Source organism: Carassius gibelio, chromosome B21 (assembly GCF_023724105.1).
Source record: "Carassius gibelio isolate Cgi1373 ecotype wild population from Czech Republic chromosome B21, carGib1.2-hapl.c, whole genome shotgun sequence".
Taxonomy (NCBI): Eukaryota; Metazoa; Chordata; class Actinopteri; order Cypriniformes; family Cyprinidae; genus Carassius; species Carassius gibelio.
The window spans coordinates 17,551,829-17,573,220 of NC_068416.1; the positions used below are offsets into that span (position 1 = coordinate 17,551,829).

At 37.6% G+C, this 21,392-nt stretch overlaps 2 protein-coding genes across 2 annotated transcripts; both read right to left on the reverse strand.

Moving 5' to 3' along the window:
• Positions 1 to 6,510: 6,510 nt before the first annotated feature.
• On the reverse strand, positions 6,511 to 7,455 carry LOC127985597 (olfactory receptor 5M3-like). The gene has a single exon (XM_052587631.1). The coding sequence runs from the start codon at positions 7,453 to 7,455 to the stop codon at positions 6,511 to 6,513; it is 945 nt and encodes a 314-aa protein (XP_052443591.1).
• Positions 7,456 to 14,900: 7,445 nt separating this feature from the next.
• Positions 14,901 to 15,845, reverse strand: LOC127985598 (olfactory receptor 5M3-like). Its single transcript, XM_052587632.1, has one exon. It carries the CDS (start codon positions 15,843 to 15,845, stop codon positions 14,901 to 14,903), a length of 945 nt encoding a protein of 314 aa, XP_052443592.1.
• Between the last annotated feature and the right edge of the window lie 5,547 nt (positions 15,846 to 21,392).

Here is a 21,392-nt window from a genome sequence, read left to right on the forward strand (position 1 = left end):
ATTACAAATTTGTCTTTGTCTTCTTTTCAAAGTGGTAGCTCATTCTGGTAGGCCATTGTGAACAACTAGACTGCTTCTGGAGCTAGTTTTAGTCTGGCCAGCATGGGGTGCGCATTCCCTGACTTGCATAGGTACAAAAGTCTTAGTTTAACGAAAAGGACTTCAGAATGTGAAAAGAAGTAACCTTTTGATAAAGCATCAGACAGGGAACTGTAAAAGGGAGTTGTTCACATGAGACATTAAACTGGCCTCCTGACATTCTGTTGTCATTAATTCCTCACCTTAAATATTAATTTGACCTAATTATTTAGGCTGGTAGCGCATCCTGAATGCCATATTGAGCTTATCAAAATGCCCTATAGCCCTCTTTTAGAGCAGATTCATTAAGGCACACTCTTCAAATTCAGCTGCGGCATGTAGAAGGAAGAGTCTGGTTCCTCACTTGTGTTAAGCAGGACAAAGCTTGGTGAGAGACCATTTGTGAAAATGTAGCTTGCTGCTGCAGCTAGTTTTAGTCCAGTTAGCAAAGCATGATCATTACTTGGCTTGAATTGGAGTAAAAATTTTAGGCTATGTTTACACTGGCACAAAAAAATCTGATTCCTCTTCAGGAACTCGAGCTGCGTTGAAAACGCTATGGGGGGGACGCGTTTAGCCTGAGTGACTCTGAATATCATGTGTAATCTGTTTGATGGAAGAGCATGATGTCACAGGTGGGGTTACGTAAGTGACCAGGAGGCTACATATAAAAACACATGCCGCGCAGCTGGCATCAGCTTCGCGTCTTTTAGCAAGCGCTCTGTGTGTCTGTTATTCTGTCTTGTCAGTCTTATTTATTGTTGTTTGTCACTATTATCTCCTCAAAGAGTAAGCAATAGTCAAAGAGCAAAGCTAAGACAAGACATCTGAAAGGCGAATCCAGATTGCGTTTCAGATTGTGTGTTCCTCCCTCCCTTCGCTACATCACGAGTGGGGATACACACAGTCTGTGCACGGTCTGCCTGGGATCGAAGCACTCTGTTTCGGCTCTTGAGGGAGCGGAATGCCTGCACTGGTACGAGCCAGTGTGGACATTTCCATCCCGGAGGGCTCTCCTCGAGAGGGAGTCTTCGCCAGCTTTCCTCGCAGTGTCAGTCCCACTTTCGCCGAGGCGGAGCAGCGCCTGCATTCGCTGGGTTCGCAGATAAATCTGCTGGAGGGTATGGAGGCGGGCACGTCCCTATCTCCTACCTCACTCGCCAGATCTGCCCAATCTCTGGGTTCGGAAGCCCGAGTTGTGGCCTTTCCGCACAGACATCAGCTGCATAAGCATCAGTTTCACAAGCATATTATGCCTAAACTTTATAACAAGCAGCATTAATGAGGAGCGCAGCTTGCACAGTTAACTCTCAGGAAAAATAAGGAGGCTGACTATGCTTCTCGCATATCTGGGGACGGGCTGAAGAAGGCTCTTTCTATCTCCACCCATGCCCTAGATCTAGAGTTCGTTCTTGAGGTTCAGAAGCACATGCAGCGGTTCCTTCCCTTCTGTGAACTCAGAGGAGATTAATACTGTTTGTTTGACTAAGCGGCTTGCGTGCTGTCGAGGCAATGCGTGTATTACATTATTTTCAGTTTTAATGTGAATCTTACCAGACCAGACCGTGTTTATTGTCTGATTGGTTAGCTGCATTTAATTCTGAGGAATTAAAATTATTGTTTACTTGACTATGAGAAGTCAGATATATCACTTTCGATATGAATTATATTACAAGCCAGACCGTCTTTACTCGTCTGATTGTTTGATTGCATTAAATTCTGAGGAATATAATGACATTTATCTCACTCTGAGAAATTATATATACTGGAGGGGCTGATGGGCGGGAGCAGCCCTCTCAGTGTATCGCCTCCTCGAATAGGGAGTCGCAGAATCGGAGCGTTGCCACCTGCGCTCCCCTGAAGCGGGACCAGAGGCTGAAGCAATGCTCTGAGCCAAGCTTTCCATTGAACAACAGAGATCTGTCCTCAGATCCTAATAGAATTGGCCACAACCAGGCCAAATGTATATTTATCATTTTTATTTATTGTGCCAGTGAATAGAGGACCCTGTACACATTCCGAGATGCTGCATCCTCCAGTTCGGCTGCCACAGATTTCCAGTAGGCCTCTATTTCGAATTTTGTTCTTCGCCTGACTGCGTAATTCAGTTGTCGATTATGGTTAAAGTCAATGTGCTTCATCTTTATTCGCTCCTGGACAAGATCCAGACACTCATCCGAAATCCAAGGTTGCACTTTTCAGTGGGCAGGTGGACATAGTGGAAGTTATGAGCGACACCTGCTTGACCCACCTGTCTCGAGTCCCACGGAGGAGATGGAAGGATATAAAACAGGAGCGACGACAGCGAAGGATGAGAGAGGACCAGGCCTGGGTTTTAGTTTATGTTTTGAATTTGTTTGTGCGCTGCAGTCGGCTGTGAGGGGCTGCTATGCTGTTTCATGTTTATTTTATTATTAAAGTTTGAATTTTCAATTGATTGCTAAAATTATTACGTTTCTGTGCTAATATTTGATGTATACCTAGTGCAGCTTTAGGTTTCCAGGTGAAGCTTATTAAATGTCTTACTGAAGTTCTGATAATTTGCTGTGAATCAACTATTTCCTAAGAATTTTGTTTTAAGTGTTCACAGTTTAGCAGATAAACTTTAGCTGTGTGCATGATTCGCTTACATAAGTGTCTTTGTATTTTTCATTATTATTAGAACGGATTGGCACATTATAATATGTTTTATGTAAAGGTGCTTTGTCAATGGTGGCACTGGCTAACTGGCTCAAGGACTCCTCTCAGTCCCAATCACAACAGGCTTGGCCAGCTGACCAATCAGAGCAGAATAGGCTCATAGAAAGAAAGGGGTTTGCTCTGAACTTGCTAGGAAATAATCATTTTGGAATAAATGGCAGATGACTCTAATGTTGAATGTATTTTAGAAAAGTACAATGTTTTCTGACCTTAGAGGCATTTAAAACTGTTGTAGGGGACTCCAACACAATATTAGGACACTTTAAAATACCATACGACCTGCTCTTTAAGTTTGTGACTGTCTTCCTATCCTCACACGCAGCTGCTCGACCCATTCTGGAGTCTGCTTTGCTGTGTTGGCTAGCTTTTCAACTCATGCTTTTAGCTCTTTTAAAGAATCATTGGTCATTTGTATCAAAATGTAGATCACGGAGTGCTGGGGTCAGTACAGAGTCTATTGATTCTCTTACGGTCGAAACCACAACCGAATCGTGTTATTGCCGATTGTTCAGTCTCTCTTTTATGAATGTCCTTGACTACTGGGGTACTCATAGTGGGCTAGGTAAAGAGTGGTTCAAAATCTTGAATGGCCTGAGGGTGATTAAGTCTTATTTTTGGGTAAACTATCACTTTAAATGCATTTACATATCAAATTAGGGACACCAAATACCAGGGCCTGGTTTAGTTGGCATCGATTGCTCAGGAATCGATTTTCCACTTCACGCGAAGGTGGATTGCAACATTAAGAAAAACAACACATTCTTTGCAAATGAATCATTCCTCAAATTATTCCAGTAACATTTATTTAAACATAGTTTAAATTATCAGTAAAATATAGACAATAAATTAAATTATCAAATGGTCCGTAATATGTTCATTTACATTTACATTTAATCATTTAGCAGACGCTTTTATCCAAAGCGACTTACAAGTGAGAACAATAGAAGCAGTCAGGTCAACAAGAGAACAACAACAGTTTACTGTACAAGTGCCATGACAAGTCTCAGTTAGTGTAGTATAGAACGCATAGTCAGGTGTTTTTTTTTTTTTTTTTTTATAAATGAAAAGACAAGAAAAGGAAAAGTACTAGTGTTAGTTGGTTAAGTGCAGGCGAAAAAGATGAGTCTTTAGAAAGAAAATGAGTAAAGACTCAGCTTTACGAATTGAGATTGGGAGGTCATTTCACCAGCTGGGAACAGTCCAGGAAAAGGTCAGTGAGATTGATTTTGAACATCTTTAGGATGGCAACACAAGGCGTCGTTCACTTGCAGAGCGCAAAATTCTGGAGGGCACATAAGATTTAACCAGTGAGTTTAGGTAAGTTGGTGCCATGCCAGTGGTCGTCTTGTAGGCAAGCATCAGTACCTTGAATTTGATGCGAGCGGATACTGGTAGCCAGTGTAACCTGATGAGGAGAGGAGTAGCGTGAGCTTTTTTTGGCTCATTGAAGACAACCCTCGCTGCTGCATTCTGGATCAATTGCAGAGGCTTGACAGTACATGCAGGAAGGCCCACCAGGAGAGCATTACAATAGTCCAGTCTAGAGAGAACAACAGCTTGGACAAGAAGTTGGGATGCTTGCTCTGACAGGAAGGGTCTAATCTTCCTAATGTTCCTAATGTAATAAGGCAAACCTGCAGGACCGGGTCATTGTAGCAATGTGGTCTGTGAAGCTTAGCTGATGATCCATCACAACTCCTAGGTTTCTGGCTGTCCTCAAAGGAGTAATGGTTGATGAGCCCAGCTGTATAGAGAAGTTGTGATGAAGCAATGGGTTAGCTGGAATCACCAGGAGTTTTGTCTTTGTAAGGTTAAGCTGAAGGTGATGGTAATTCATCCAGCTAGAAATGTCACTCAGACAGGCTGAAATGCGAGCAGCTACCGTCACGTCATCTGGCTGGAATGAAAAGTAGAGTTGGGTGTCATCAGCATAGCAGTGATAAAAAAAAGCCATGCTTCTGAATGACAGATCCTAATGATGTCATGTAGATGGAGAAGAGAAGTGGTCCAAGTACTGAGCCTTGAGGAACCCCAGTAGCAAGGTGGTGTGACTTTGAAACATCACCCCTCCAAGACATACTGAAGGATCTGTCAGAGAGGTAGGACTCAACCCACAGTAGTGCAGTTCCAGAGATGCCCATCTTTCTGAGGGTGGACAGGAGAATCTGTTGATTAACAGTGTCAAAAGCAGCAGACAGGTCCAGTAAGATGAGTACCGAGGATTTTGAAGCTGCTCTTGCTAGTCGCAGGGCTTCAGTAACCGAGAGCAGAGCAGTCTCAGTTGATTGGCCACTTTTGAAGCCAGATTGGTTGCTGTCCAGGAGGTTGTTCTGTACAAGGAACATAGAAAGCTGGTTAACACAGCTTGCTTAAGTGTCTTTGCAATGAATGGAAAAAGGGATACCAGCCTGTAGTTTTCAAGAAGCGCTGGACTTAGAGATGGTTTCTTGAGCAGTGGGCTTACCCGAGCCTGCTTGGACGCTGAGGGAAATGTTCCAGAGTTAAGAGAGGAGTTGATAATGTGAGTAAGCGAAGGTATGACTGAAGAAGAGATCGCTTGATGGAGGTGAGTGGGGATCGGATCAAGTGGACAAGTATTGTAATGTTCACATGATTACAATTAGAATTGATTGGCAAGCAGCTGCAGTTACTTCTGTTTAATGTGGTATTGATTGCCATTGGTTAATGTTTTCAATAAAAAGCAACCTATCTACAATGAGTTTTGCTGGACCTTGCCACCAGGTCAGAGATCACACCCCTATGGTCCACTATAACCTGCACGTTTATGGACGCATATCCCTTTCGTGATATATACGCCTAATCAATCACTGATGGATAGTCAGTCGTCTTTGATTCAATAAAAGGACACGCTGGATCGCTTACCGGACACCACCATGCTTACCCATTTATAAGTCTTAGCCATTTAGAGCCAAATTGTTTGCCAGATTTTAATAATCAAAAGTGATTGTCAATGTAAACACTTTAATGACATTACGAAATAGCCTAGGCTAATTACAACCGTATTAGTTCTAATACCAAATAAAGTAAACTTCATAAATAGGCCTGTATCCATTGCGAACATATTTTATTATTAGTCTTAAAATGTTCATACCATTAAATCATTGTTGTCATACCATAGTTTTACTTGTACTGCGCCCTGCGCTGATTTCTAAAGACTGCTGCACAGTGCTGGTGACTAGTGTCTTGAGCTCAAACAACGCTAAGAGAGAGCTTACGAATGGTCCAGCCCAACCTTATGAAAGTGTGACTTACAGAAGATATACTTAGCATACATACGTGTCGGGAATTGTGCCATGAGGTTAAGAGAGAGGTTAAGGAATAGGTTAAGAACTACTTAGCGATAAGAAAGTTTTGGGGAACCAGGCCCGGGTTTGTGTGAAGGGCTTGAAGACACATAACTAACCAGTAATTTTATAATTTAATTTATGATCAGAATAATGCATTAAAGGATTGCTTCATTAGATTCTATTAAGTCTGATTATTGGCAATAATTGCATAATTTGTGTCACAAATTATAATTCTTAAGCAAAATAGTATCTATATAAATATCAGTAATTTTTAAATATATACTATTTCAATTAAACATTTTTGTAATTCAATCAATCAAATTCATGGTTGTTTTTCCGTTACAGTTCATTCATAAAATGATAACATTTGCATGTCTGTAGTACATCAAGACATTTACAAGGTTTTTATGCCTTTTTGAGCTTCCTATATGTTCACTCTTGTGGAAATGCATGAGGCAAAAACTCTACGCACTGCTCTAATATTCAGTCCATATATTAAAGGATTGAACAGAGGTGGGACTAACACCAGTTCTAGAGCCAAAAAATTGCGGAGACTTTCTGAAATATCATTTGAACCATATCTGCTATACATAACATCAAAAAGCAAAGCAAAAGTATAATTTATCAGTGATAATATGTGTGGCAGACATGTTTGCCAGAATTTCCTTCTATTTTCTAATGATGCTTTACATGCAGAGATCAGTTTAACATAGGACACAATGATGATAACAGCACAGCAACAAAATATAACAGCAACAATATATCCATAGACATTATTAACAAAAGATGAGGCACAAGACAGTTTTACAATTGACCAATTGTCACAATATAATTTGTCAATATGAAATTTACAAAATGGCCTAAGGTTTGATAACAGGATTGCTGGAATCACAGAGAAGTTAGGAACAATCCATGAGAACAGAATTAATTTCACACAGGTGTTTTTAGTTAATTTGGAATGATAGTCTAAAGGTTTGCATATGGCGACATACCTATCATAAGACATCACTGTTAATATTGTAAACTCACACAGTAAAGAGCTGTAAATAACATAGCATTGCAGAGCACACATTTGAGCAGAGATCACGTATGAATCCAATAATAAATCAGACAGAAATTTAGGATAAAAACCTGAAGCTCCATAAACTCCATTTACAGACAGATGACACAAGAATATGTACATTGGTTCATGAAGAGATTTCTGCATGATAATGACCATAACTAGACGAATGTTAATTGATAATATAAGCAAATAAATGAAAAGAAAACAAGTAAAATATATATGCCAATATGATTTAGATTCTTTGGGCATCATAAGAGTCAGTCTCAAAGGATAAGACATGTTATCCACCAAGTTAAGGATATTCATCCAAATCACACAAAACAATAATATTCTGCAATAAAAAAGATGCATATGAGATGATATTAATACGTTTACACTAAAATTGCTATATACATCCAGTTATCATATGTTAATTAGACTTTAAGTTTGAGTTTGGGGAGAAAAGGGCAAACCATCAGATCGACAAATCGGAAGCTGTGTGTCTGTATGTGGAGAGCTGAAAGTCTTTGGTTTTATAACATCTTTTTTTCAGTTGGGAAATCATCTGAAGATATTATGAAACATCTTGGGATTCATTACACTTATGGCCTTTGCCATAAGTGTATATAATATATTTAGGCCCCGTGTGTGTGTGTGTGTGTGTGTGTGTGTGTGTGTGTGTATAAATATATATATATATATATATATATATATATATATATATATATATATATATATATATATATATATATACATACACACCCACACACACACACAGGGCCAAAAAATAACTTTTGCCATACTTACCAATGGCCTGTAACATGATCAAATTTAACTGCCAAAAATGTTTTTACCGGGCATGAAACTTTCTTTTTGCAAAAAACAGGCAGTTATTACTACTACAATCAATTAACATTTTTATAATGTATTTGATTTGTCCTGCTGGTGCATTTTCCCTCAATTATTCCCTGCATAATAATAATAGCCATTTAACATTAGAGTATAATTGAAATAATAGGCTCTGAAATATGACAACTTTTAATTTAAGTGATTTTAAAACAATCTTCACATAAACTATATTATACAGTACATGCATAAACTATACAGATTAATCTTTATTCAAGCTAAACAAGTTAATCAGTGACTAGAACAGTCCAAGGATTTCCCTTTTTCTTTTGTTCTTTGATTTACATCAGTGGTAGACTTCAGCAGGTTTCACTTTAAAATCAGCATGGTCTCTTTAAAACATGATGCACATGACACAGATCTGATTCGCTCTTGTTGTTATGACAAAAAGGCTAATCACGATGATCTTGTCTTCAGAAAATATTATTTTTATTCACTTATGTCAGTGAATCTCTTTAAAAACTGTTGTTTTCACTTCATTGCATTGTTATAATACGTAAAAGTTGTACCCACCAACTGGTGACTGACACTGTTACACAGGCAAGAGAATGCTGATCTTTACAGGTGCATCCAAATAAATTAGAATGTGGTGGAAAAGTAAGTTTATTTCAGTAATTCAACTAAAATTGTGAAACTCGTGTATTAAATAAATTCAATGCACACAGACAGAATTCTTTGTTTTTATTAATTGTGATGATTTTGGCTCACATTTAACAAAAATCCACCAATTCACTAACTCAACAATTTAGAATACTTCATAAGACCAATAAAAAAACAAACAAACATTTTTAGTTTAGTTAGTTTATTCAGCCTTCTGGAAAGTATGTTAATTTACTGTACATGTACGTAATGCTTGGTAGGGCTCATTTTGCTTTAATTACTGCCTTAATTCTGTGTGGCATGCTCTGTTATATTGTCTTTTTGTCCCATATGTATCTATATGTAATCTTACCATGTTTAGTATCCATGAATTCATCTTCTGATTATCTAAATGAGAGTGTATATTCTATGTTGGTACATATGCAATATATTAGTATTCTAAAAATCTTGTCGATTCTTCTCTTGAACCCCCACTCGAGTTATATTTTGCAAATTGTCATGTTTTCACAAAGGGTTGTAAAACTCTTCATTAGTTCCAACCTTCCGCTTGGAACTGCAGCCTTTCTCATTGGACAAGCCCATCCTGAGTGGCGTGAACCATCTCAGACTTTAAAAAGGCCCACACACAGATCCACCTCCTCTCTTTGATCTCTTTTCTTTTCTTCTGCTAAGAGTATGTGATCTAGAACTCTCTTGGACCCCTAAGTCTGTGCCAGGCCTCATGCCTTGACTTTCGATTCACCAAAGATCTTAGGATCTCAGCTGATGTTTTTTTTTGGCACTTTTTCACTTTCCACTGAGAAGACACTCCCAATCACCATCGAGTAAGGACACCTTTGGAATTCATCACTTTTCAAAACCGGAAGAACATGATTGCGACTGCTACACCACTCCGAACCTCCAAACCATCAAACCATCAAGGGTTTGCATCCAGACACTCATTCCAGGCCAAGGAAATGCAAGTTTAATATATTTATCTAAACAACACAGAGGTTTAGTATAAGCTATAGACCCCATTATAAACAGTGCTTATGGTTGTACTTGGGAGGTTAACTGACTCTTTTCATAGCTTCATTCTCTGGTTTTCCTGATGGTATCATCCATCAAATCTCATTTGCCCTTTCCCCTGTATGAGTTATTGTATGTATGATTGTTTGTTTGTTAGACTAGTTTGCATTAGTTTTTAGTTAATAAAACTCTTTTGCACAAATTACTTGAGTTAATGACTCTGCCTTACAAATCCATGTCCCTTCATGATTCAGATTTTGCTACATGCTCTAATGCATCAATACTGTATGCAAGTATTTTCGGTGGCCACAAAAATATTCTTTCTTAGAGTTTATATGAAATTGAGCTGAGCTGATAGTTGATGGTAATTTAATTCTGCTACAGTTACTACTGGCAGCTCATATAAATAATTGTAATTAATCATAATTAATTGTACTTATTTATATACATTTCCCTTTTAAGCTTAATTTACTACAGTGGCTTCAGCTAATCTGCATTTTTTGGTCTCGTTTCTCATTTTCCTCTTGACAGGTCAGGTGAGTTTGCTGGCCAGTCAAGCACACCTATACCTCGGTCATTTAACCAACTTTTGGTGCTTTTGGCAGTGTGTGCAGGTGCCAAATCCTGCTGGAAAATGAAATCAGCATCTTCAAAAAGATGATCAGCAGAAGGAAGCATGAAGTGCTCCAAAATTTCTTGGTAAACGGGTGCAGTGACTTTGGTTTCAAAAGTGCTTGATAAGGACTTGCAGTGGAGGCAGGCATCTAACCTATCCTAATGTATGTGCGTGCTATGAGTGTATACAAAATCACTTTTTAAAGGGGTCCTATTGTGCTCTTTTACAAAGTCTTGATTTAGTTTTGGGAGTGTACTAGAACAGGCTCTCATACTAGGTTGCTAGAAAAGCATGTTATTTTTCACATATTTGACAATATAACAACACCTTTCTCCCCAGTCTGGCATGAACGGCTCAAATAGTTCCTGTATCAAATGAAGGCCTGCCTTCTGAAATATTAAATGTGCTGTGTTTGGTTAGCTGGGCGAGCGTGTGCTGTGAATGGCAGCACTCGGCACCTGGTTGGGAAATGTCATGCCCCTTACCTTAGCTGCCTGCAACTTCAGTGTAAATATTATGGCATGGTATTAGACTCAAAATGATTAATAAATGCACACACAATTATCCACAAATTCACAAATGTGTGTCACTACACTGGAACAAATGCTTTTCAACCATTGTCTGCAGAGTTAAGCAGTTGTTCAGATAAAGCATTAACTGTCCTCCATACATTCTGTTCAAATTAATTCCCCACATTAATCATGAATTTGATTTAATTGTTTAAGCTGGTAGTGCATCCTGATGGCCGCATTGAGCCTGTCAGGATGCGTTACTCCTATATTAGTTCAGTTCAGTTTATTTATATAGCACATTTAAAAACAACCATGGTTGACCAAAGTGCTTAACAATGTCTAGAAAAGAAAACTAGAGAGTCACATACAAATAAAACAAATACAGTAAAAACATACCAATGTCACAGGTCAGCTTGATATAAAAGCCAAGGAATACAAGTGTGTCTTAAGAAATGACTTAAAAATTCCAACAGTCTGAGCAGTTCTTATGTGTACAGGTAAACTATTCCACAAATTAGGTGCCACCACTGAAAAAGCCCGGTCACCTTTATTTTTTAACTTAGTTCTTGGAACACTGAGGAGCACCTGACTTGATGACCTCAATGCTTTAAACGGGGGCATGGACATGTAAAAGCTCTGATAAATACGCAGGCACCAACCCATCTAAGATCTTAAAAACAAACAATAAAATCTTGAAATCAATCCTGAAGCGGACAGGAAGCCAGTGTAGTGAAGCTAGGACAGGGCTAATGTGCTCATACTTTTTAGTCCCAGTCAAAAGCCGAGCTGCTGCATTTTGGACTAACTGTAAGCGTTGAAGAGATGACTTATCCAGACCAACATATAAAGAGTTACAGTAGTCTAGTCTAGATGTTATAAAAGCATGAATTACACTTTCAAACTCCTTACGTGGCAGGTAGGGCTTGACTTTAGCTAACAGTCTTAGTTGAAAGAAACTGGCTTTTACAACAGAACTAATCTGTTTTTCAAATTTAAAAGCACTGTCAAAAATCACACCGAGATTCTTGGTAAATGGACGAACATATAACCCTAAATTACCAAGTGCATCTACACAAGCACTTAAATCCACAGGACGACCAAACACAACAATCTCAGTCTTATTTTCATTAAGACAAAGAAAGTTCTGATCCAACCATATTTTTAAATCTTTCAGGCAATTCAGTAATGAAAGAAACGAAGCTTTGTTATTAGTATTGACAGGCAAATAAATCTGTACATCATCTGCATAACAGTGAAAAGTGATATTGTGCTTTCTAAAAATATACCCCAAGGGCAGCATATACAAAGAAAACAACATAGGGCCCAATACTGACCCTTGAGCGACGCCACAAAAAAAGAGGGTGGGCAGATGATGAAAATTCACCAAGGTGAACAGAAAAACTTTTGTCTGTCAAATATGACTGAAACCATTTAAGGGCTATGCCCTTAATACCGACACAGTGTTCAAGTCTAGATAAAAGAATAGAATGATTGACCGTATCAAAGGCCGCAGTAAAATCCAAAAGGACTAAAACAGCAGAGTTACCAGAGTCCACGGTTAAAAGAAGATCATTAGAAACTCTTAAAAGAGCAGTTTCTGTACTGTGACGGGGCTTAAAACCAGACTGAAAATTTTCATATATATACTAAGAGTCTGGTTCCTCACTAAAGCTGGTAGCGCATCCTGATGGCTGCATTGAGCCTGTCAGGATGCATTACCCCTGTATTAGAGCAACTTTATTATGGTTCAGGCTAGGAACATGGCTGTAGCATGCAGTAGGCATGTTTGCATGTTTGTTCTGGAGTCTGGTTCCTCACTAAAGCTGAGTAGACCATATGCTGCAGCTAGTTTTATTCTAGACAGCAGGGCATAATCATTCCCGGGATTGAATGGGTGCAAAAGTCATAGTGTAATGAAGCTGACTTGATGCCTGTTTCACACATAATCTGTCTGCCGTGCATATGCAGTCCGTGTGCATTACGTATGTGGTGCTGAAGCAGCACGGACTCATTTTGCTTTCACACATGACACGTTTGCAGTCTGCTACTGATCCGCGGTTGTTTAAGCCACAAAACACAACATTTGTCCATTATTTTGATATCAAATCTTGAAAAAAATAAAATAATAAAAAAAAATAAAAAAGCTTTTTCAGCATTGTGATACTCTTTTATCACAGTACAGTAACAATCTTTCATATACATATTTAAATTCAAATATAAACAACATATTACTCATGCATTTGACTGCTAGGTTTTTATAATAAGTTGCTAAAACAAGCTGCAACACATTTAAACACAACATTAGCTTACTTTTCTTGTTAGGCTATCACAAACATTTAAAATTAAAACTCACCACTGACAGAAACAGTCGACTCTCATGCCTTTTGCATTTAAATCTTTATTACACACAATCCAATGAGTCTTAAATAACTTTGTATACATTTATTGTGAAATGACTGCATTTCCGTGTCAATCCATGTTCATTTTTACCGCGAACAATGTTCTGCTGTCACTTTAATTCAGCGCATGCAGCACAGCAAAAATAGACTGGGTACGTAAACGATTGCTGCACTGCTGCAGACGCACTTCTCCTGGAACGCACTGGCGGACCACAACCACGTGTAGTGTGAACGCTGGAATCCGTTAACATGGGTGCGTAAAGAATTACACAATGCATACGTACTGCAGATGGAGTATGTGTGAAACGGGCGTTACACTGTGAAAAGGAGCATCCTGCAGATGAGCCATTAAAATGGCCTCCTGACATTTGATAACACCTTAAAGGAGTAGTTAAAAAAAAAAAATTGCACAATCTCATTCCATCACTTGCTAACATTAAATTACTTGTTGTCAATTGATCGTTTAAATAATACATGAGCAATCCATATTACTCCAGTCTTTAAATGTTCATGTTTTTTTAATGGAAAAGCTGTATGTTTGTATAAGAAACAATTAAATCAAAATGTTTTTTTTTTCTTTACATTTCAGTCTATTGCTTCCAACTAGTATACAAGCTCACTATCCATAATATTCCTTTTTACGGTGATAAAGTAATCTTGTCTTAACCAGGAGATAAATATGTTCAAATAAAATACTGTATAATAGTGAAAACCATTTCAAAAAACGTTTTCAAAAACAATATAAACAATATGGACAAAACCAGTTTCAAAAACAATATAAATAAATATATTCGTGCATTATGATGTGAGAGCCCAACAGAGGATGGCGTTTTCACTGGAGGAAACATTATTATATTACTAGAATTAGATTAGATTATGATCATGTATTTTGGCCAGGAACAATGGTGTTAGGGTAAAAAACTTAATGATGGATTTGTTTCAAACACTTTTTGTTTGCTTTGTTTATTTCAGCTGTTTGAACTCTCATTTAGACGACACTCATTCACTGCAGAGGATTCATTGGTGACCAAGTCATGTAATGCTAAATTTCTCAAAATCTGTTCTGATGAAGAAACAAAATCACTAATATCTTGAATGGCCTGAGGGTGATTAAGTCTTAAACTAATGTTTATTTTTGGGTAAACTATCCCTTTAAATGCATTTCAATATCAAATGAGGGAGGTCAAATACCTGGTTTGTGTGAAGGGCTTGAAGACAGCATAATTAAAAAATAAAAACATTACTAACCAGTTATTTAATAATTTAATTTATGATCAGAATAATGCATTAAAGGGTTGCTTCATGAGATTCTGTTAAGTCTGATTATTGGCAATAATTGCATAATTAGTGTCACCATAAAATAGTAATATAATATTAAGCAAAATTTTTGCCTAGTAAACTGTTAGCAAAATAGTATGTATTTAAATCTCAGTACTTTTTAAATACTGTATGTACTATTTCAATGAAACATTTGCAAATCTATCAAAACAAAGGATGTAAACAGGAGAATTCATGAGTTGATATGGAATGAAATAATTGTATTATTATTATTATAATTTTTTTTTTTTTCGTTAATGTTTTATGATACTGTGCCTAATGATGTTCATAGGTTGACAAATTGTACATGGATTTTTTCTGTTACAGTTTATTCATAAAATTATAACAATTGCATGTCTGTTTCAATACAGTTGACAAAGAAACGGACAAGATTTTTATGTCTTTTTGAGCTTCCTATATGTTCACTCTTGTGGAAATGCATGAGGCAAAAACTCTACGCACTGCTCTAATATTCAGTCCATATATTAAAGGATTGAACAGAGGTGGGACTATCACCAGTTCTAGAGCCAAAAAATTGCGGAGACTTTCTGAAATATCATTTGAACCATATCTGCTATACATAACATCAAAAAGCAAAGCAAAAGTATAATTTATCATTGATAATATGTGTGGCAGACATGTTTGCCAGAATTTCCTTCTATTTTCTAAAGATGCTTTACATGCAGAGATCAGTTTAACATAGGACACAATGATGATAACAGCACAGCAAAAAAATATAACAGCAACAATATATCCATAGACATTATTAACAAAAGATGAGACACAAGACAGTTTTACAATTGACCAGTTGTCACAATATAATTTATCAATATGAAATTTACAAAACGGCCTAAGGTTTGATAACAGGGCTGCTGGAATCACAGAGAAGTTAGGAACAATCCATGAGAACAGAATTAATTTCACATAAGTGTTTTTAGTTAATTTGGAATGATAGTCTAAAGGTTTGCATATGGCGACATACCTATCATAAGACATCACTGTTAATATTGTAAACTCACACAGTAAAGAGCTGTAAATAACATAGCATTGCAGAGCGCACATATGAGCAGAGATCACGTATGAATCCAATAATAAATCAGACAGAAATTTAGGATAAAAACCTGAAGCTCCATAAACTCCATTTACAGACAGATGACACAAGAATATGTACATTGGTTCATGAAGAGATTTCTGCATGATAATGACCATAACTAGACGAATGTTAATTGATAATATAAGCAAATAAATGAAAAGAAAACAAGTGAAATATATATGCCAATATGATTTAGATTCTTTGGGCATCATAAGAGTCAGTCTCAAAGGATAAGACATGTTATCCACCAAGTTAAGGATATTCATCCAAATCACACAAAACAATAATATTCTGCAATAAAACAATGCACATCAGACAATATTAATATGTTTACTCTAAAATTGCTATATACATCCATTTATCATCTGTTAATTAGACTTCAACGTCCATTGTTGTCTGTGGAAAATCATACAATGTTTGAGTTTGGGGGAAAAGGGCAAACAATCAGATCGACAAATCGGAAGCTGTGTGTCTGTATGTGGAGAGCTGTTTTTATAACATCTTTTTTTCATTTGGGAAATCATCTGAAAATATTACGAAACATCTTGGGATTCATTATAATTATGTCCTTTAATTATGCCACTGAGTTGCGTCTGTACTTCCCAGTCAGAGAGCACCTGTCCATCAAAAGCTCACTATCCAATCAGAGTAGATCACTGTTAAACACCCCCCCCCCCAGGTTTGTGTCAAAACACCAAACGAAAAACTGCAAAACGTAAGCGAAATCTGTGGCAATGAATTCTGAATCCATGATTACCGAAAACGAATCTTTGAAAAACATTAACAGAAAATGAAGAATATTTGAAGAGCCTGTTAAATTTGTGCGACTGAGTTATTTTTTTTTTTTTTTCATTTTCATCTTGTTTTTCTTCTTTTGTAATGGAATATTTTTGATAGTTTCTGAAAAAGTTATGTTCAGTTTTATAAAGTTTCGTTCATTATTATTGAAACAAATGTAATACCATATTCAAGTTGCTCTGAGTTTGAGTGGATAATTTATCTTCTTTATTTGTTTTTTTCTAAATTTGTTTTGTTTTTGGTGGCGGTAGAGTTGTTTAAGCTGACTTCGGTCAGCGAGTGCAAGGATGGAGACAAACGCGGGTGATTTCTCACGTTTGACCATCAGGCACGGCTGTAAATGCATGCCTGATGCGTCGGTATCAGTGGAAGATTGTCTGATGGCCGTGAGTGCGGTACTTGGCAACATTAACATCAGGTCCGTTTCTCGTATGAATAAGGCTATAGTTATTTTTCTAAATGCTGTTTTATAACAAAGTTCGGGAGGAACAGTCGCAGTTCATTAACCTGATTAACACAAGTGGAGACCAATCAGTAATCAACTCATGACAAGGTATAAATAACAGCAGAACCTACCTCTGTTCATTGACAGTTTTCAGCATCCCTCCTCCACCCCGTTTCTCCTCACTTATAGATCCATCTACTCTTACCACAACCGGGGGGAGTACTCTGAGTTCGGGCCACATCCCGAGCTCGGAGCCCTCCACCCGGACAGCACGCCAAATACGCATAAACTTACTGTATTAATATACATAGATGTGAACTCGTGAAGTGAAAGCCAAATGGCAGATGGGTTGGTTGAGAGTGGATTAATTATCAGGGATACTTTTGTGCCCGTTTTGCCTCTGTCAAGCCCATCAAAGAAGATCATTTTGTCGAATCTACCGCCGTATGTAAAAAATGAAAAGTTGGAGGAAATATTAAAGAGATTCGGTAAATTAATAAGTCCAATTAAGTTGATTTCGCTTGGATGTAAAAATCCGGAATTAAAGCATGTAGTGTTCTTTCGGCATCGAGTTTTCATGATTCTGAATGCTCAGAGTGAGCCTCTAAATTTGTCGGTGAAAATTAACAATTGAGAATAAAGATTACACCATATTTAACAGCTCAGAATCCATGAAAAGCTTTATTTGTGGCGATTTAGGGCATTTCAGACACCGAGTAGCTCTCAGGAGAGACCGGTGTCGGCTAACACAATCAATGATCCCGCGGCCTAGGCTATATAGCCGGGGGTGAGCGATGAACAGGTGCATCCAGAGCCTTTGCTTGAGGTTGTTACACCTGAACAAGGAAAGCATGCAAGCTCTGCTGTAACTGAGATTGAAACTTTCAGCGATGAAGAAACTCAAGAAGACACTGCTTCACAAGCGGTGGTGGATTCAAAGTCACAGAATGAGGATTTTGATAGAGACTGCGAAGATTTGTGTGCTGTAGATGATGAGACAGATGCGGTACATGTGTCTGAAGGTAGGAATAAATTATTATATTCAGTTCAGCAGATCAGTAGCTTTCTTGATAAAACGAAACAGCTTCGTAAGCCTAATATTGAGCTGTTTTTCCCAGATCTAAAGTTGTTTTTGGTTTCTTGTACTGTGGCTATGAGGAAGGGTACATTTGATGAGCTTGACAGACCAAAACGATATCGGCTAAAGAAACTTCTGTCTAATGTAAGAAGTATTTTGCATGTACAAGGTAAAAAGTGAGATTATTTTTGAGCTGCATGTATTTTTTCATGGCACCTTAGAGGTTTGGAACTTTAAATATCAGTGGGTGTCGTGATGTTATGAAAAGGTGTAGTTTATTTGACTATGTTATGTTAAAGAAGTCTAGTATAGTCTTTCTTCAAGAGACGCACTCAGATTTGAAAAATCAAGTACAATGGCAAAGTGAATGGAAGGGAGAGGTCATTCTGAGTCATGGTTGTAATGTCAGTGCTGGTGTTGCGATCCTTCTCAGGCCTGAATATAAAGGATTACCTGTAAATGTTGTTGAATTAGTCCCGGGTCGAATGTTGCGGGTTGATGTTACTATTTACGGCTCTAACTTTTCACTTTTTAATATTTATGCTCCCAATAACGGTTCAGAATGTATTATTTTTTTCAGGAAACTTATAGTTGCTCTTAGTGACGTTACTCAAGATAAGATGATTGTATCGGCTGGGGATTTTAATTGTAACACAGATCACACATTAGATAGGAACCATGAGGAGCCCCACAGTCAGTCTGCAGATGTACTTAAAACTTTGATAAATTATCATAACCTTGTGGATACTTGGAGAGAAACTTTCCCCCAAACTAAACAATATACTTGGGTTAAAGTTAATTCTAATAGGATATCTGGAGCTTGATAGAATTTATGTGCAGAAAAATGTCAGAGCTAAATTTTTTGATGGTTGTATTTCTCCTACTCCCTTATCAGATCACTTTTATATGTCTGTTGAGGTTGCCACTGCACAGAGCACTACTAAGCACTTTATTTGGAAATTTAGTAGCAAACTTTTACACGATCACAATTTTGTGCACTCTCTTACACTTTTTTTGGGGAGAGATGGAGAGAGAGAAAATTGCAGTATAAGTCCTTAAGTCAGTGGGATATTGGCAAGGTGCAAATTAAACTTTTTTTGTCAGAATTATACTGCCTTCAATAAAAGCATTCTGGGGAGTAAGATGAGACAGTTTGAAGAGGACTTTCTTCACACTGATGTTGAGGAGGATGGTGCTGATGCCGCTGAAATGTTGGAACAGAACAAGTTTCTTTTACGCAATCTTCTAGAAGAAAGGACCCAAGAGGCACTTGTCCGTGCTAAGTTTCTATCTTTTAACAACATGGATGCTCCAACATCTTTCTTTTTTAATCTGGAGCAGAAGATTGAAAATTCGAATGAATTTGTGTCATTTGAAACTGCCAGATGGGAGAGAAGTGACTGATGATTGTGGAATTATTTCCCATGCGCTATCTTTTAATGAAGATCTGTATAAAGCTGAATCCTGTGATGCTGGAATGGCTGACTCTTTACTTCAGGACGTACCTCGTCTTGCAGATGAGTAGAAACATATGCTTGATCAAGCACTGACCTTTGATGAATTTTCTGTAGCTGTTAATGAACTTTCTTCAGGCAAAGCTCCAGGACTAGATGGGCTAAGTGCAGAATTCTACAAGCAGTTTTGGCCAGTCATCGGAAAAGACTTGTTTTTGGACTTCTTGGAATGTTTGGAAAAGAGAACACTTCCGTTGAGCCTTTGGAGGGCTATGATAACCTTATTACCCAAGAAGGGTGACCTTGGAGACAAAAAAACTGGCGTCCTGTGTCTTTACTCTGTGTTGACTATAAGATATTTTCTAAAGTTCTAACTAATAGAATTAAATGTTGTATAGCTTCAGTCATCCATGCAGATCAATCCTACTGTGTTCCTGGTCGGTCGATTTTTAATAATCTTTTTTTTGATTCGAGATTTGATTTCTTATGCCAAAGAGCCTAAAGTTGATGCAGGTTTTATTTCTCTGGATCAGGAAAAAGCCTTTGACCATGTTGATCATGGTTTCCTTTTTAAGTGTTTCGAAGCTTTTGGTTTTGGTCGATCCTTTATTTCTTATGTAAAGTTGTTGTACACTGATGTGTACAGCATGCTGAAAATAAATGGAACACTTACAAGGTCTTTTGTAGCTGGCAGACGCATAAGGCAAGGTTGTGGCCTTTCAGGTATTTTATATGCCATAGTTATTGAACCACTGCTGATAGATTTGAGACGACAGCTAAGTGGGATTTCAACAACTTGTCTAGCAGTGGGGTGGTAACAGTCAGACTCAGTGCTTATGCTGATGATGTCACCGTGGTGATAAGGTCAGACGAAGATGTTAAGAATTTTATATTATCCCTTGAGGTTTATCAGAAGGCATCTTCCTCTAGAATAAACTGGCTGAAGAGTGCAACTTTTTTGATGTGTAATTGGGAGGATGGAGTACTGCTCTTGGAACTTTGAGGGGTTTAAAATGTTGGAAGTGTTTCTGGGGGTGGATCATTACATGTTGAAAAATTGGGAAGGTCTTTTTGACAAAGTTTCAGGTCGTTTACAGAGGTGGAGGTGGATTCTTCCCACAGCTGTCATACAGAGGAAGAATGCTTGTAATTAATAACTTCTATGTTATGCATCTATGTTATGGCACCGTTTTAATGTACTTGATCCACCAAACGATTTATTGCAGCAGTTACAAAAAGTTTTTATAGATTTTTTCTGGGATGGTTATCATTGGCTCCCTTCTGCAATACTTTATTTTCCAGTTAATGAAGGAGGTCAAGGACTAATTGACCTCAAAGCTAAAGTTAAATCAATGAGATTAAAAGTTGTTCAATGTTTACTGTATTCCAATGAACATATTCCATGGGTATCTTTTGGCCTGGCTCTGCTCAGAATGTTTGGTGGGTTTCACTTTGATAGGCACTTGTTTTTAATGTCTTTGCATAATGTTTTTTTTTATACCTGATGTTAATAATTATGCTTCAGTTTTGGATTCTTGGACTGTTTTAAGGAAGTCAAGACAAGATTTTGACCATTTTGGTTTAAATGAACCATTGTTTTATAATTCCTTTCTAGGTGACAGTGATAATAAGTCTAACACTATTGTGAAAAAATTAATCGATAAAGGTCTAAAAAAAAGTTGTAGATTTAATTGATGTTATCTCTTGAAAATGGATATCTTCAGAAGAAATTTGTGGTCAGCTTGGGTTAAGATCAGTAAGGATAGTGGAGCAGTTTATTGATGAGATAAAGGTTGCATTCCCCTCACAGTTGCTCCAGTCGCTTGACTGTTTTCTGTCTGGTGGACCTATACAATGTTCTTTTCCTAAATCATGGGCGAGGCTAGCCCCTTTTTAGGGGTGCTTCAGCACCCCTAAAAAGGAGCTCAGCACCCCTAAAACTTGGAGTGAGACATTTTGTTATTCTAAATTTTTTGTTCGTCTTTTACGCGGTTAAATAATGTCCAAAACACACTCCGTAGTTTGTGGTTTAAAATGT